Raw genomic sequence first — 16,048 nt, forward strand, 5'->3', positions numbered from 1 at the left:
TTCTCTTTCAAATATTTTTTATTGAAATGACAATAAAATTAAAAAAAAGAACAGTGATCATTTTTAACCAAACTTTTACTTTACAAATATAAAAATATAACCAAAACTTGTTTCCTTTATACATTTTCCATAAATGTAATACCAGAAAAGTTCTCAAAGCCAAACTATAAATGAGGCTTATATACTATGTCAACACAATAACCAAAGTTTAAATTTCCAATTATGTGACCTTTCCCTCAACAGAACAGCATCATCAATATATCTTCCCAACTTATCTCTATGTTATGATATGATCCATCACTAAATTACAAAATACACCTAAACTGGCTTAATCTAGACTTATCTAGGTTTTAGTTTTCCACAAAAACAAGCTTAATAAATATAATACGAACTAATATTAAAATGTATTTTATGGCTCAAGTCAAATTACAGTATTAGGTTTCTCATTACTTATTTGAACAACAAAGGCAAACTGCTTGAAATGAGTCCAGTTTACCCCAAATAATCAGTGATGTATTATACAAGTGGAGTAAGTATGGGAAAATCCAATCTTATGCTACAGAAAGCTGACTTATACTACAGTCAATAACCACTAAGCCTTCTTTGGCAATGAAACATACAAAACTGCAAACTCTGAATCAGTCTTAGTGATTGGCACATACTGTTCCAAACACTATGAACTAGTAAAAACATTACTTGAGGATGGAAAAGCTACCCCAAGCATTTCATCTCAAGTGACTGAGCAAGTACTTTAAAAATAAAGTCGTTAAAAAGTCAAGAGCATAAGAGTCACAACATTTAAGAAAGGGAATTTTAAGCCAATTGCTTGCTGGCTGCTGAATTTGAAGTACATCTACCTCTCACTTCTAATTAAACATGGAAGAAAAAAGACTGGCTAATTTGGTTACACTTTGTCCAAATACACTACTAACTTAATGGAACCCCTAAATATCCAAAATGATAACTGAATGCTAGTTACAAGACAATAAAAAGTTTAAAAATCTTCCAAATGTGCTGTTAGCAGTACAAATTCAAGTGCAGAATTATTATATCATTTTAACTATTATCTACTTTAAAAAAAATCACAATGGTCTTCATTACATAGCAAAAAAACAAATCACTCTTCTCCAAAGGGAAAGTCCATCTTAAACTTAACCACAAACAACTGTGTAAAACTTTTTAGTTTTTTTCCCCAATCTACTAAAGATTTTCCAGTGTCATTTAGTAGTTTTACAAAGAATATGCACTATACTTGGATTACTCAGGGAAAATAAGATGATGTATATACCGTAGTTTTACAATGCAAAGGAGAGCTTTCATTTCAGACAAATGTACAACATAGGAGGCACTAAAAAATATGGGTCTATTAATCAAGAGCCCATTTTAAAATGATTCAGCATTTAGTATGTAGATCTGAAATTGCAGTTTCTGGAAGTGTAGACCTTACATATCAAAAGAGCTTAGTGTTAAACAGTGTCCTACATCCTCTTCTCATACTGTAGACACCTACCACAATTAATTTCCCCTAGTTCCATTATTTCCATCAGAAAACCAAAAACAATTATTAGGATTCACCTGTAACTGACCAGAGCAAAAAGTTTTTAATATTTCCATTTATGTTATGAATTTTATATTCAAAATCAGATCTCTTACATTCCAAGGTTAGTAACCCAGCCATCCTGAATCAAAGGTTTTTGTCAACTAGACCTTAGTGTATGGATGACTGGCTCACATATTGTATATTGGGAAGAAGTGAAGAAGTAGGTAGAAATGAAAAATTTCTTCGTCAAAGCTTAAGTTAAAAAGAACATTAGTGGCCTTGAATCTGATAACTCTTCAAATCAAACACTCCTTACTGAGAGCACTTTATAAAACACACAAACAATCTACCTTTCTCCACCCTCCCCAAATTGCAAAAGTGAGCATCTAAAATGTGGCTGCTGTAGCTTTTCACTCAGAAGCAATTATGGAAGTTGAGCTGAATCAATCCATCTTCATCTCCACTTCCCCCAATCTAAAGGTCTTGCTCCCCAATCTAAAGGAATAGATGAAGGATGCAGCTCATCAGTGAGCTTACCAGCAAAACACATTACAGGCTACTGTAGGCTAGAGGGGCAGGACTGTTAGGGGCAGGAAGGAAAAGGACAATTCACATAACTAGTGGCTTTTTCAAAGGAAATCGGAACATTTTTGGTCATGGAGACTGGTACCCACCTACCACTAAGAACACACACAGTTACAGTCACTACTTAACAACCATGTGAGGGTTCAGCATGACCCCAGCTAAAAAAATTAGAATGTTTATGAATATAATTGCTCAGCTACGCTCAGCCTGATTTCCTGAAGTATAATATACTTTTGACATCAAGCAATATTCAGGAAAATAGCCCTGTGATTGGTATCATAAAAATAAGAACTAATCAAAAGTTCATTTCTATTAAAAACCTTTTTTTTCTTAAGTAGCTGCATCTGGCAAGACTTTTTTTATATTAAGCCTATAGTCAACAAGTCTGTAATAAAGCATACAAGCTATACTTTGATCATTAAATAATGACACAACCAGCAAACTCCTTTGCTCTAATATTTTTTATTCCCTCAAATTTGATCCAAATTTATCGTATTTTAAGAAGTTTTTTAAAAATTTGGTATTTTTTTCTTATGCTGACAAAATCTGTCCTCCGCCTTGCCCCCAGTTTTCGGTGGATTCACATTATTACAAAATATTTTTGAAGGCTGTCATTTTCAAACACCAAATTTTCTTCTTTATGCATATAACTTCAAGTTCATTGAATAGCTGTGCAATCTCAGAGTTCAAAACCTAATACATCCACTTTTAGAAATTTCCTTCACAGATCACTTTTTAACCATGGCTTTAAGAATAAGACACATAATTTCACAACAGCTCAAATAATTAATACCCCCATTATGTGAAGAAAATTCTGAGTTCTAAATGAGTCTCTTCTTACACTAATTCCTATGATTGCTGATTTAGCCAATTTTAATAGTTTCCTATATGTTTAAGGTCCATTGCTTGCAAACCAAGGCCTGAATGGTTATAAAATGTATTTACTGGTCAGTGAATTGTACTGGGAGATCTCTGTAACACAGCTCATTTAGGAGTTGTACCTTGGACTCAATCAGACAAATAAAGTTTTCAAAAGTAATGGAAGCTCTTCAGCACAAAAATCTAATACAGTCTTGGAGTATGTGGCCAAGAATAGTATCAAAGCAAGGGTCCCAATAAACTTGACTGACCTAAACCTGTCACTGTGTTGTAACATTCACCAGCCTAAGGTGGCGGGGGTTGGGGGAGATGATCCTCACCTATAATAATTGTAGAAGTTTAATGAAAAGTTAAAATTAAAAAGGAAGTCCATTTTCTTTAATGTTGTACAAAAAAAGTATGAGTGGAACCAAAAGTAAATAAGCATTATCACATTTGTTTACACCACTATCTAGTTCTTCATATTAATTTTACTATTCAAACAATAGAAAGTAGGTGGCAATTTAGGGATCGCAAAAGAGATAAAACCAAAAAAACTTTTCTACCACATTTATTCTACACTGTGTATAGCTGTGCTCACAGAGACAAGTGGCTCCTTTAACTTCTCCACTGCGCAGGAATTCAGTTGTATATAAAATTGAACCTGAATTTTAAAAAGAACAATAACTTTATTAAAGACAGTATTATTTACATACTTCCACATTAGATAAAGAAATTTATCTGGATGTTTCTACCTTCCCTTAACATGTCTTTTTTTCCCCCTTCAAATGCCTTTTTACCACGTTTGGCATTTTCTATACCAATTTTCTCTCACTGGTCACCCCCTCAGGCATTAAAAACACTTATAATAAAAAAATTTAAGACTGTAACTTTGATTAAATATCCACTAATAAGTTCCTTATAGGCAGGAAAAGTTTCTACATGTCCTTTTGACTACTTAGCACAATTCCTGCACTTGACAACTAGGTGTTTGAATAAATATTATGACTCCTTTTCTCCCTCTATATGCATTTCAACTTGCAACCTACCAGAAGGCCAAAGTGGAGGGGCAAAAGATAAAGTCTGATTAGTGATGAAGTAGAAAGAACAATTTCATACTCAATAAGCTTTCAAAAAAGGCCAATATCACTAATATTTATTAAGTACATACCAGATTACTGGCACTGTTGTAAGCAATTTTATATGCATTATTTCACTCGGTCCTCATGATCCTCTGAAGTAGAGACTACTATTCCATTTACAGATGAAGAAACAGGCAAATAGGTATAATAGTTTGTCCAAGGTCACACTGTCAGCAAGTATTGAAGTTGGGATTCAAATCCAAACACTGACTGCTGAATCTACATTCATAACCACCATGTTATTCTGCAATTCCTATCTATGGCTGGCTCTAATGAAGACCTCAATCAGTGCAAATGAACTTTTAAAAAACTGCATTTCTTATCACTCTGTCGAAAGATTCAAACCCCACATAAAAGTTCAGGACCTAATCCCACATGCCCAATTTGGGCCAAAATATAGTAAGTTTCAAAGTTTCAAAAAAGCAGAGAATATATTACACCAAGAAATTCAATTTGCCACATTTTTATACAGACAACTCCACTCATATTTACATACTGTTGACTGCTATTTAATCATCTCTTCTTTGAATAAAGACATCAACCTTAACTCTTGAGAATATCAGAATCAGGGAAGAGCAGTTGTACAAATACTGGAATGTCATGCCAAAATGTAAGAGTCTGGGAACACATGACCTAAGAGTCTATCAACTTACTTAGTTTCCTTAAAGACCAAAATTCACGAACTACCTTCTCAAGTAGCTCAGAGTATTATTAATTTGACAGTTAATATGGATGAACCAAAAAATGTTCAACTTTCTGTACCTGCTCAACAGCTGAGGGAGACTAGAAATGATGGGTCCATATCCTGGTGCATTGTCATACAATTCAAACAATGGTGCAGCTACCAGTTTATAATTTTTAGGGACTGCAAACAAGGCTAAAATAAAACACAATTCATTATTCATAAGTTCTTATATAATCACTGCTTCCATTTCGTTTTAAAATTAATTACCAATTTTACATTTAATAAAAAGTTTAAGAAAAGATAATTTTCATTAATACATTTTTGGTTGTGTATTTTAAGCTAGATTTCCTAGTCACAGATTTGAAACTAAAAGCATGGTATATATTTTTAGTTTTACAATAAACCCAAAAATTCAGGGAACTTGGAGAAAACACAGAGGTATCCTTGAAATTATTCTATAGAAGTTTTTAGATGGCTACCTTAAAAAACAAAATAACTTACCTTTTTCTTGAAGCTGAACTAGAAACAACTTCTTATGTTCCTTAGGCTTTGTAATATGTGCAGGAATATATGGATACTGAAATAACAAATGAATACAACTTTATCATGTATTCCATGGCTTCATTTCTTTACATGCTTACTCCCCAGTATAGTACACTGTGAGGAGAAGCATACTACTTTCTGTTCTTCTCTTTTACAGGACTTATATCTAACAGATACACTAGTAAATAAATGCTTTAATGCACATAAAATAACAAGCAGTAAACCAGTCAACCATTCAAGATAAAATATGTAGTCAACAGGATTTACAGCTTGAGATACTTACAACACAGTAAAGCCTGATTTTAATTAGTGTCTTTAATAAAAGTTGTTTTTAAAAAAATAGATATATAATTAGTATTTTGAACAGTCTAGAATCCTCATGTGGATCTGTTTACTACATTAAAAGTTTAAATATAGCCTGTGAGGCATTTGACAAGATGCTCCTTGTTCCTCCTCCCAGCCCTAACCTCCAACCTCCCCATATCCCAGGGTGCATGCTTCAGGAATACCAGAAGAGCAGTCTAAGTGAAGTTTTGCCAGATGGGCAAAGCCAAATTGCTCAAGAAAACAAAAACATATATACTTTAGAGAATTTAAAGGGATAAAGAAAATTAGAGGGGAGTTGCTACCTGGGAAGGAAAAATTCTGACACAAAGAATAAAAAAAAAACTCTAAGCTAGGGATTTATACAACTCTTGTATGTTATCAAAAACCCTCCTGCATCTCTCCATAATACATTCAGAAATCAACTTTTGCTTTTGGAGTTGTATTTCAGAGAGGGGGAATTTAAAATTGCTGAAAACAGATATAAGGGAAGTGAGATAAAAGCAGAAGCTGCCAAAAGGAGGTATTATCACATCCTCAATTTACACAGTAATACATGCTAAGAGAGGCTAAGTATCTTTCCCAAGATTACTCAGCCAAGTTGTGAAGCCAAGATTCTACTGTATCTATTCAACTCTTAACTAAATATAAAAGTCTATGTTATTTCCCACTATGTTACTCATTGGCACCTAACCAGTATTCCAGTTAGAATAATTATATACCAGAGCCATCCCTAGGGTACAATTAATTGAGGCGATTGTCCCAGGCTTTGGAGGTTCCTCAAACTGTCCTGAAAACCAGACACATTAACAGTAGCAGAGAAGAGAGAAGTGAGAAGTGGCTTGAATAGCCCAAGCTAATAGATCTGTGGGTCACATACAACAAAGTTCCCAAACCATGACCAAACAAAATGAGTAGCATTTCCCCATATTTCCTCTGCTCAAGGCTACATGCATTCCTGGCAATTCTCAAGTAGTGAACACCAGCATCAGCTTCCACATCCCCTATCTTCCTATCCCTCTGCCATACAAGGGAGTCAGAAGAAAGAGAACAATCTTTTGCTTGGTTGATATTTTGTGCAATGCTTGACCTGAAACATCTTGTCATGTAAGGCAGCTATAAAGTCAGAGAGCTTTTAATTTGCCTAAATAATTCAGGATCCAACTTCAAGAAGTTCCACCATTAGCAAAAATAGGAAAATTTGAGTATCAGTAACACCATCACTCATTATCATGGACTAAAATATATCAGATTATTTAAATCTAAAAGGCCATACTGAGACTTTGAAGGTCATTATTTATTTATTTTTTGGTGCCCCACATTATGCTACCTGCAATTTCAGGGCGGTTATGTTTGAAACATATCAGAGGGTTCCCTGTTTGCTGCCACTGTCTCAACAAGCACTCGGACTCAACATGAAAGTGCAAGAGAGTTCATGCAACCCTTATCCAATGGGGGACAGGAGTTCCTAGCCACCTATCTTTCTGACTGACAATTATGAGGTACATTCCACATGGTTTCTGGTCCTTAGCAGGACAAATTCAGTTGCCCACAGGTGTAAAACGATCAATAATGTACCCTATCTTACTTCTGCTGCTTCCTGGAATCACCTCTCAAATTGTCTGTACCCAAGTCCTGGTCTTATTCTCTTTTCTGAATAAAGTCAACTCTTTACAGGATGCTAAGGAATTAACTCATTCTTCTGAGGAAAAAAAAAAAAAAAAATATATATATATATATATGTTTCTTTTTTACACAAACCATACACCTCAGTTGATGAGTTAAGATTACTTTTATATGAGGATCACAACCCTTATGAATTCATAGACCAGGAAATGATAATCAATGAGCTGCTAACATAACAAAATGAGACAACCAAATATTTTTAAGTTCCTGATGGAAGTACACTATACCACCTGTGGTAGACTGCCTTAAGATGACCTCCAGTGATCCCTGTCTGCTGGTATTCACTGCTTTGTGTATTCCTCTCCCCTACAATGTACCAGGGTTGGCTTGTGTGACCAACAGCAGAGAACAGAAGTGATAGTATGCCACTGCCAAGATTAGGTTATCACAGACCGAGGTTTCCTACTTGGGTACTCTCTCTAGCACTTTGTCTCTCACTATCTCTTGGATCAGACAGCCTGGGGGAAGCCAGCTGCCTGAGAGTTGTCCTTTCTCATGACAAGGAACTGAGGGAAACCTTGAGACAACAGCCAGCAACACCTGAAGCCAAGCTTTAGTCTAACAGCCCAGATGAAACTGAGAAGTCTGCTAACACACACACATGTGGAAGCTCAAGATCAGATACTTTAGCCCCAGTTAAGCCTTATGATGCAATCCCAGCTGACAATTTGACTGTAACTTCTTGAGAGAGCCTAAGCCAGAACCACCCTAAGCAACTCCCAGAGGCCTAAAGGTTGCTAAATTTTGAGATAATTTGTTATGTAGCAATAGATAAATAATATACCACCTATGGCAAGCCTTGTTACCCCTCCCCAAATTAACTGAGCCTGAATACAATTTCTAGATCTAACTATCAATTTACGCACAGGAGAAACAGCTACATACTCAATGACAACAGGGGAATGCAATCAGAATGGAAACATTAGCCTGTTTTCATTAACAAATAAAATACAAGGGGAAAAAAAGATAGGTGCCAACCTGTAGGTGTAAAAGAGACTTAAGAGACTATCCTAATCCAAGCGAATTATAAAAACAAAATTGAAATAATCAGGATATGTGAACATTTGACAATAATATGGAATTATTTTTAGTATGATAACGACAGTACTATGGTTATGTTTTTAGAGAGATCCTTATCTTTTATGATTCACACTGAAATATTTACAATTGAAATGACAGTTATGCTTCAAAATAATCCAAGATGATGGTGGTAGAACGGAGCGGTAGAAAGAGGGGTTGTGATACGCTAACTATTAAAGGTGGATGATAGGTAGCACAATTCATTCACTTTTACTATTCTCTCTTCTTTTGTTTTGTTCTACTTATTTTTTTTTTTTTTTGAGAAGGAATCTCGTTCTGCTGCCCAGGATGGAGTGCAGTGGCACCATCTTGGCTCACTGCAACCTCTACCTCCTGGGCTTCAAGCAATTCTCCTGCTACAGCCTCCTAAGCAGCTGAGATTACAGGCTTGCACAACCATACCCGGCTAATTGTTGTATTTGTTAGTAGAGATGGGGTTTTGCCATGTTGGCCAGTCTGGTCTCAAACTCCTGACCTCAACAGGCGATCCAACTACCTCGGCCTCCCAAAGTGCTGGGATTACAGGCATGAGCCACCTCGCCCGGCCTTGTATTTGTTTTACATTTTCCTTGAACATAAGAAGTGTTTGGCTTAATCTTTTATTTTAAATTAATGAGGGAAGAAAATTTCAAGTCAAATTCTACTTTAATCTTTTTTAAAGTGGCTAGAATTAAATGAACTTCCTACTTCCAAAATGCCTAGCAAACATAACTGAACACTGACCTGAGGCGGTTCAAAATTTGGTCTCCACCAGTTACCAATGCAGTCGTCAATTACCCAGTCTTGCAGAACTCCATCTTGACGACCCAGTATCTGTCAGTAAGAATTAATATCGCCAGTAAACAACTAAATACAATTCACATACTCATGAATCCCCTTCTTCAGTGAACAAAAAATTATAGAGACATAGGGATAATATGCCTTCCATATAGATTTCCTCTCTACAGTTTGTTATAATAGATGTCACTCTGCCCAAGACATACACTATTAGTTCAAAAGTGGCAAGGTAGTATGAACATAAAAATTGTGTTCAAAATTCAATTTTCATTTTTATTAATTTGTATAGCGGAACATTCAACTTTTTAATTAAAGTCATACTCTACATATTTTAAGTGGCCAAAAATAGTTCCAAAATGTTAATGATGAGAAACTGCAATTCTCTGACCTGCCATTCCCACTGGCTATAACTTTCAACTCTTTGTTGTTTTCCCCCTGACGTTTGCTTCTATTTTTTTTTTTTTTTTTTTTTGAGACGGAGTCGTTACCCAGGCTGGAGTGCAACGGCGCGATCTCGGCTCACCGCAACCTCTGCCTCCTAGGCTCAGGCAATTCTCCTGCCTCAGCCTCCTGAGTAGCTGGGATTATAGGCACGTGCCACCATGCCCAGCTAATTTTTTGCATTTTTAGTAGAGACGGGGTTTCACCATGTTGACCAGGATGGTCTCGATCTCTCGACCTCGTGATCCACCTGCCTCGGCCACCCAAAGTGCTGGGATTACAGGCGTGAGCCACCGTGCCCAGCCACGCTTCTATTTTTAAAAGCATTCTTTTTGGTTTTAAATAAATGGTTTATTTTAGGATAGTTTTAGATTTACAGGAAACTTGCAAAAATTGTACAAAGACTTTCCATATGCCCCACACCCGATTTGCCCTATTGTTAACATCTCACATTAGTAAAGCACATTTGTTAAACTAAGACAAGATTACTAACTGAAATCCATATTCAGATATCCTTAGTCTTTAAACCGAATGTCCTTTTTCATTTTTCAGTTCCAGGATTCCATCTAAGATATCATATTATACTTAATCATCATTTCTTCCAAAGTTCCTCTACATTGTCACAACTTTTCACTTTCCTTATTTTTGAGGATCTTGATGGTTTTGAGGAATACTGGTCAAGTATTTGGTAAAACGTCCCTCAATTAAACTGAGGTTATGAGCTTTGGCAAAGAAAACCACAGAGGTAAAAGGACCATTCTCATCACATCATATCATGGGTACCACATCAATATGGCTTATTGCTAATGCCAATCTTGATCACCTGGCTGAGGTACTGTTTATCCGGTTTCTCCAATGTAAAGTCATATTTTTCAAAACTATTTTTTTTTGACATGGAGTTTCACTCTTGTTGCCCAGGCTGGAGTGCAATGGTGCGATCTTGGCTCACGCAACCTCTGATTCCTGGGTTCAAGCAATTCTGTCTCAGCCTCCCAAGTAGCTGGGACTACAGGTGTGTACCACCACACCTGGCTAATTTTTGTCTTTTTAATAGAGACAAGGTTTCACCACATTGGTCAGGCTATTCTCGAACTCCTGAACTCAGATGATTCACCCGCCTCGGCCTCCCAAAGTGCTGGGATTACAGCTGTGAGCCACCACACCCCGGCCTCAAAACCATTTTTTTTAAGAGATAGGCTCTTGGGCCGGGCGCGGTGGCTCAAGCCTGTAATCCCAGCACTTTGGGAGGCCGAGGCGGGTGGATCACGAGGTCAAGAGATCGAGACCATCCTAGTCAACATGGTGAAACCCCATCTCTACTAAAAATACAAAAAAATTAGCTGGGCGTGGTGGCACATGCCTGTAATCCCGGCTACTCGGGAGGCTGAGGCAGGAGAATTGCCTGAACCCAGGAGGTGGAGATTGCGGTGAGCCAAGATCGTGCCATTGCACTCCAGCCTGGGTAACAAGAGTGAAACTCCGTCTCAAAAAAAAGAGATAGGCTCTTGCTCTGTAACTCAGGCTGGAGTGTAGTGACGCAATCATGGCACACTGTAACTCCTCGCCTCAAGCAATCTTCCTGCCTCAGTCCCACAAACCACTATTACAGGTGTGAGCCACCATGCCCAGCAAAATATTCTTTTATGATAGTTTCTTGATTTTCATTCTAAAAACATTTTTAAAAAAACCTATAATCCTCTACCATGAATGAGAATTTAGATATTAAAATCACGTCTTAATTATACTTTTTCTTCCACCATCTTCCCATTATCAATATTAAATTAAGTCAATAGTCAGTATTTAAGTTAGTATGATCAGGTTGATCAGTCACAATAGAGCGACCACATCTCCTTACTTGTTCAACTATCCTGTTCTTTAGTTAATAACTTTCATTTCCTTTGCTATCACTAAATTAATTTCCCACATTCTCCACAAGAACTTAAATTTCTTCCCAATTCAAGTATCAATTGTCAGTTATTCTATTAGTTTCATCTTTTCTAAGACATGTTTTTCTTAAGACAGTATCTCACTCTTTCGCCCAGACTGGAGCACAACGGCACGATCTGGGCTCACTGCAACTTCCTTCTGCCTCATGGGCGCTTCTCTCACCTCAGCCTCCAGAGTAGCTGGGACTACAGGTGCAAGCCACCACACCTGGCTAATTTTTGGCCATATTGCCAAGGCTGGTCTCAAATTCCTGGGCTCAGGTAATCCGCTCATCTCCGCCTCCCAAAGTGCTGAAATCACAGGCATGAGCCACCGTGCCCAGCCTAAGGCATGTTTTTTTATCATCCTGCTGCAATTTGTACTTGGTCCTCTCAACCCCGCTTCACAACTAGAGTCCTAGGGTTTCTCTTGGCCTCTCCTATGTTGTTAGATCCTAATACTTCAAATTATCTATCTTTTTTCTTATTTTATTCCATTTTGGAGGTGAACACCCTCTAGTAACTTCCTGAGAAAAGGTACAAGAAATATAACTTTTTGAAACTTCACGTCTAGAAATAACCTTTATCAACACACTTGATTTATAGTTTGATTAGAAAATTCTAGTACAGAGATCATATTCTCTCTTACAAAGAGAATACTTCATTATCATTTAGCATCCAGTATTATTTCTCAGTAGTTCAATGCCATTTCTGAATTGAGGTTTTACATTTAACCTCTCTGCTTATCAATCCTCCACCTCCCACTTTGGAAGCTTTTAGGATCTTTCTGTTTTTATTTTTGTTTCCAGAATCTTTCATGATGATATGCCTTTGCATGGATCTTTAAACATTCCGTATAGAAGCAAGGCCAATAGGTCTTTTCAATCTCAAAAGTCATGTCCTTTGAGGTTTGAGAAATTTTATCTAATTACACTAATTCTTCCTTTTCCTCTGTTCTATTTATTTACAGCTTACATTGGTCCTTCTAGAATTATCCAATAATTTTCTTTTCTTACCTACATTCTTTTTATCTTTTCATTCTATTTTCTGGTAGAATGAAACTTAACTCTACTGAATTTTTCATTTCTTCCAACGTTGTTAAAAACATCTATAAGGGTTTTCTTGGCTAAACTGTCTTTTTAACAGCACCGTTTCATAGGTGCAAAATCTCCTCTTACCTCACCAAGAATATTAATCATAGTTTTTGTCAATGGTTGAATTTCCTGCTTCTATTGAGGTCCTTTTGCTTCTTTTGATCTCTTTCTTGTTAAGAAGTTTTCTCCAAAAGCCTGGTGATACTTGGTTGTGTGCTCACAAGGGAGAAGCAACAAGACGTTTAACTGTCACCTCTGTGTGCATGAATGACAGGACTACACTACTTCTATAGAAAACTTTTGCTTTGGTTTGGATGGGGTTTGTCTCCCGGGCCCCAAACTCGATGTGGAAATTTGATCCCTAATGTGACAGTGTTGGCAGGTAGGGCCTAGTATAAGGTGTCTCAATCATGGGGGCAGATCCTTCATGAATAGATTAATACCCTTCCTCCATCAGGAATGGATTAGTTCCCTTGAGCGTGGGTTGTTAAGAGTGTGGCTTCCCAGATTCACTCTTGCTTCCTCCTTTGCCATGTGATCTCTTTGTACATGCCCACTTCCATTTTGCTTTCTCCCATGAGTGGAAGCAGCATAAAGCCTTTACCAGCTGCCCAATCTTGCCACTGGAGCTGGTGAGCCAAATAAATCTTTTTCTTTATAAATTACCCAGCCTTAGGTATTCTTTTATAGCAACATTAAACAGACTAAGACAGCTCCCAAATAGTATCTGAAGTTCTTCTTGGACTGGTCACTTTTTCCAGAAACAAGATTTCCAACCCTCAGCCTGGGATATATAAACCTACTTGTTGGCTGAGCCCGGTGGCTTATGCATGTAATCCCAATGCTTTGGGAAGCCAAGATGGGAGGACTGCTTCTGGCTGGGAGTTTGAGACCAGCTTGGGCAACACAGCAAGATCTCATCTATACAAAAAAAAATTTTTTTAATTAGCCAGGCACATACCTACAGTCCTTGCTACTCAGGAAGCTGACTCAAGAAGATTGTTTAAGCCCAGGAGTTTCTAGTTTCAGTGAGCTATGATCATACCACTGTCCTCCAGCATGAGGAACAGTGACCCTGTCTCTAAAAAAATAAATAAGCCTAGGCCAGGTGCAGTGGCTCACACCTGTAATCCCAGCACTTTGGGATGCCAAGTATCACCTGAGGTCAGGAGTTCAAGACCAGCCTGGCCAACACAGCAAAACCCCATCTCTACTAAAAATATCAAATTTAGTTGGGTGTAGTGGTGGACGCCTATAATCCCAGCTGCTCTGGAGGCTGAGGCAGGAGAATCATTTGAACCTGGAAGGCAGTGGTTGCAGTGAGCAACCACTGATCACACTGGAGATGGCACAACTGCACTCCAGTCTGGGCAAGAGCGAAACTCCGTCTCAAAAAAATAAATAAGCCTAATTATTAACATTCTGTCAGCCTAGTAGAAGTCCAAGAGTCTGACTATTCAGAATGGAACTCTTGCTTATTCTTCCCATCCCGTAAACTTTTTTCATTGCTATGTGTTCTCTGATTCAATTATTACAGAGAATCAATCATCAGACAGTCTTTGCCTAATTACGGAGTGGCTAAGACAATCTAGATACACAGGTTGAACATCCCAATCTTAAGCTCCAAAATCCAAAATATGAAACTCCAAATAAAAAATCTGAAACCTTTTGACCACTGACACGCTGCTCAAAGGCAATGCTTGGGCCAAGCATGGTGGCTCATGCTTGAAATCCTAGCACTTTGGGAGGCTAAGGCAGGCAGACAGCCGAAGGTCAGGAGTTCAAGACCAGCCTGGCCAACATTGTGAAACCCTATCTCTACTAAAAATACAAAAATTAGTGTGCGTGGTGGCAGGCGCCTGTAATCCCAGCTACTTGGGAGGCTGAGGCAGGAGATTCGCTGGCACCCAGGAGGGGAGGTTGCAGTGAGTCGAGATCGCAGCATTGCACTTCAGCCTGGGCAACAAGTGGGAGACTCGGTCTCAAAAAAACAAAAGGAAATGCTCACTGAAGCATTTTGAATTTTGGATATGGGATGCTTAACTGGCAAGTATAATGGAAATATTCCAAAACCTTAAAAAATCCTTTTATTTTTAATTTTTGTGAGTACATAGATGCATATATTTTGGGGTATACAAAATGTTTTGATATAAGCCTGCAATGCATCATATTTACATCATGGAGAATGGGATACCCACCCCCTCAAGCATTTATCCTTTGTGTTACAAACAATCCAATTATACTCTTTTGGTTATTTTAAAATGTATGATAAGTGATCACTGACTGTAGTCACCCTGTTATGCTATCAAACAGTAGCTAAACACTTCTGGTCCCAAGCTTTCAGATAAGGAATACTCAACCTGTATAAATACCCTCCATATATACTTTGAACCAGTCCCGTTTTTAGCCCATGCATGCCCCCGCTTTCGTAAGTACTTAGCACCTTGAGCTCCTCAGCCATTCTGGTACTCTGCAGTGCTGGATTCTGCCTGCCTCTGTGCTGGACTAAGGTTTCTGCTAAACTAGTTATAATGTGCCCGTTTGTTTTCCAGTTTCCAAAAATTCTGCTTTTGTGACTCTCTCATTTTGCACTCCCTCAACCCTACTGGATTTATATCTTTGTACCACACATAAATGAAAGTCCAAGCACAGTAAAATATTTAAGAGTTACAATACATATATAGAAATACTAGAAAGACAAACCAATAGGTCAAAAGTGGGAGAATTACAGGTGAATTCAGTTGTTTCTCCTCTGCATTTCTGTGTTTGCCAAACTTCTGCACAGAAAATATGAGTTTCTGCAGAGAATATATGAGTAACAGGGGCAGGCAGCAAAAGAAGAAAACTAATATTGAAAACAATTTACAATCTCAAAAGCCTCCAGTATCTATGCATTTGGCCCCAAATCTTTATATGCAGGCATTAAAATGATTTTTAAAAAGTAGAATAATTTGGGCAGTCTAAAAGATATGTGGGAAAAGTGAAAACACAGGCATCGTTCTCTTGTCAAAATTCTATAGAGGCCTACTCTTGAACAAAACTACCTGCATTCAAACCTCTAGATCTGCCACACTAGCTATATAACAAGAAGTAATTTAAACTTAATATCTACTGCCTAGAGTTGTGGTGGTGGTTAGAGGAATTACTGCATGTAAAGCACTTAGAATGTTTCTAGCACAATAATGAAATGTCAGTTTTATTTATCATTGCTATGACATAGTTTAACATTTAAAAAATGGAAATAAGTTCAACTTGTAAAAAAAATAAACATTGTACTAACATTCTGGGGTTTAAGTTGTATTTATTGAAAACTAAATATTCCAAAACAAACATCCTTACAAGACATTAAAAACCAAATTATTAAGTTG

General features: G+C 37.4%; 1 protein-coding gene across 2 annotated transcripts in view; it reads right to left on the bottom strand.

Moving 5' to 3' along the window:
• The window catches only part of NUDT21 (nudix hydrolase 21), a 21,006-nt gene continuing 4,958 nt past the window's right edge, over positions 1–16,048 (bottom strand). For both annotated transcript variants that reach the window (XM_002760965.6, XM_054248667.2), the window contains 4 exons: positions 9,167–9,256; positions 5,312–5,387; positions 4,888–5,002; positions 1–3,647 (listed from right to left, as the gene is read on the bottom strand). In XM_002760965.6, coding sequence (XP_002761011.1) covers positions 3,626–3,647; positions 4,888–5,002; positions 5,312–5,387; positions 9,167–9,256 — 303 coding nt within the window. In that variant the 3' untranslated portion in view covers positions 1–3,625. The remainder of the gene's footprint in view (positions 3,648–4,887; positions 5,003–5,311; positions 5,388–9,166; positions 9,257–16,048) is intronic.

The sequence above is a fragment of the Callithrix jacchus genome, chromosome 20 (assembly GCF_049354715.1).
Source record: "Callithrix jacchus isolate 240 chromosome 20, calJac240_pri, whole genome shotgun sequence".
In the NCBI taxonomy this organism is placed as follows: domain Eukaryota; kingdom Metazoa; phylum Chordata; class Mammalia; order Primates; family Cebidae; genus Callithrix; species Callithrix jacchus.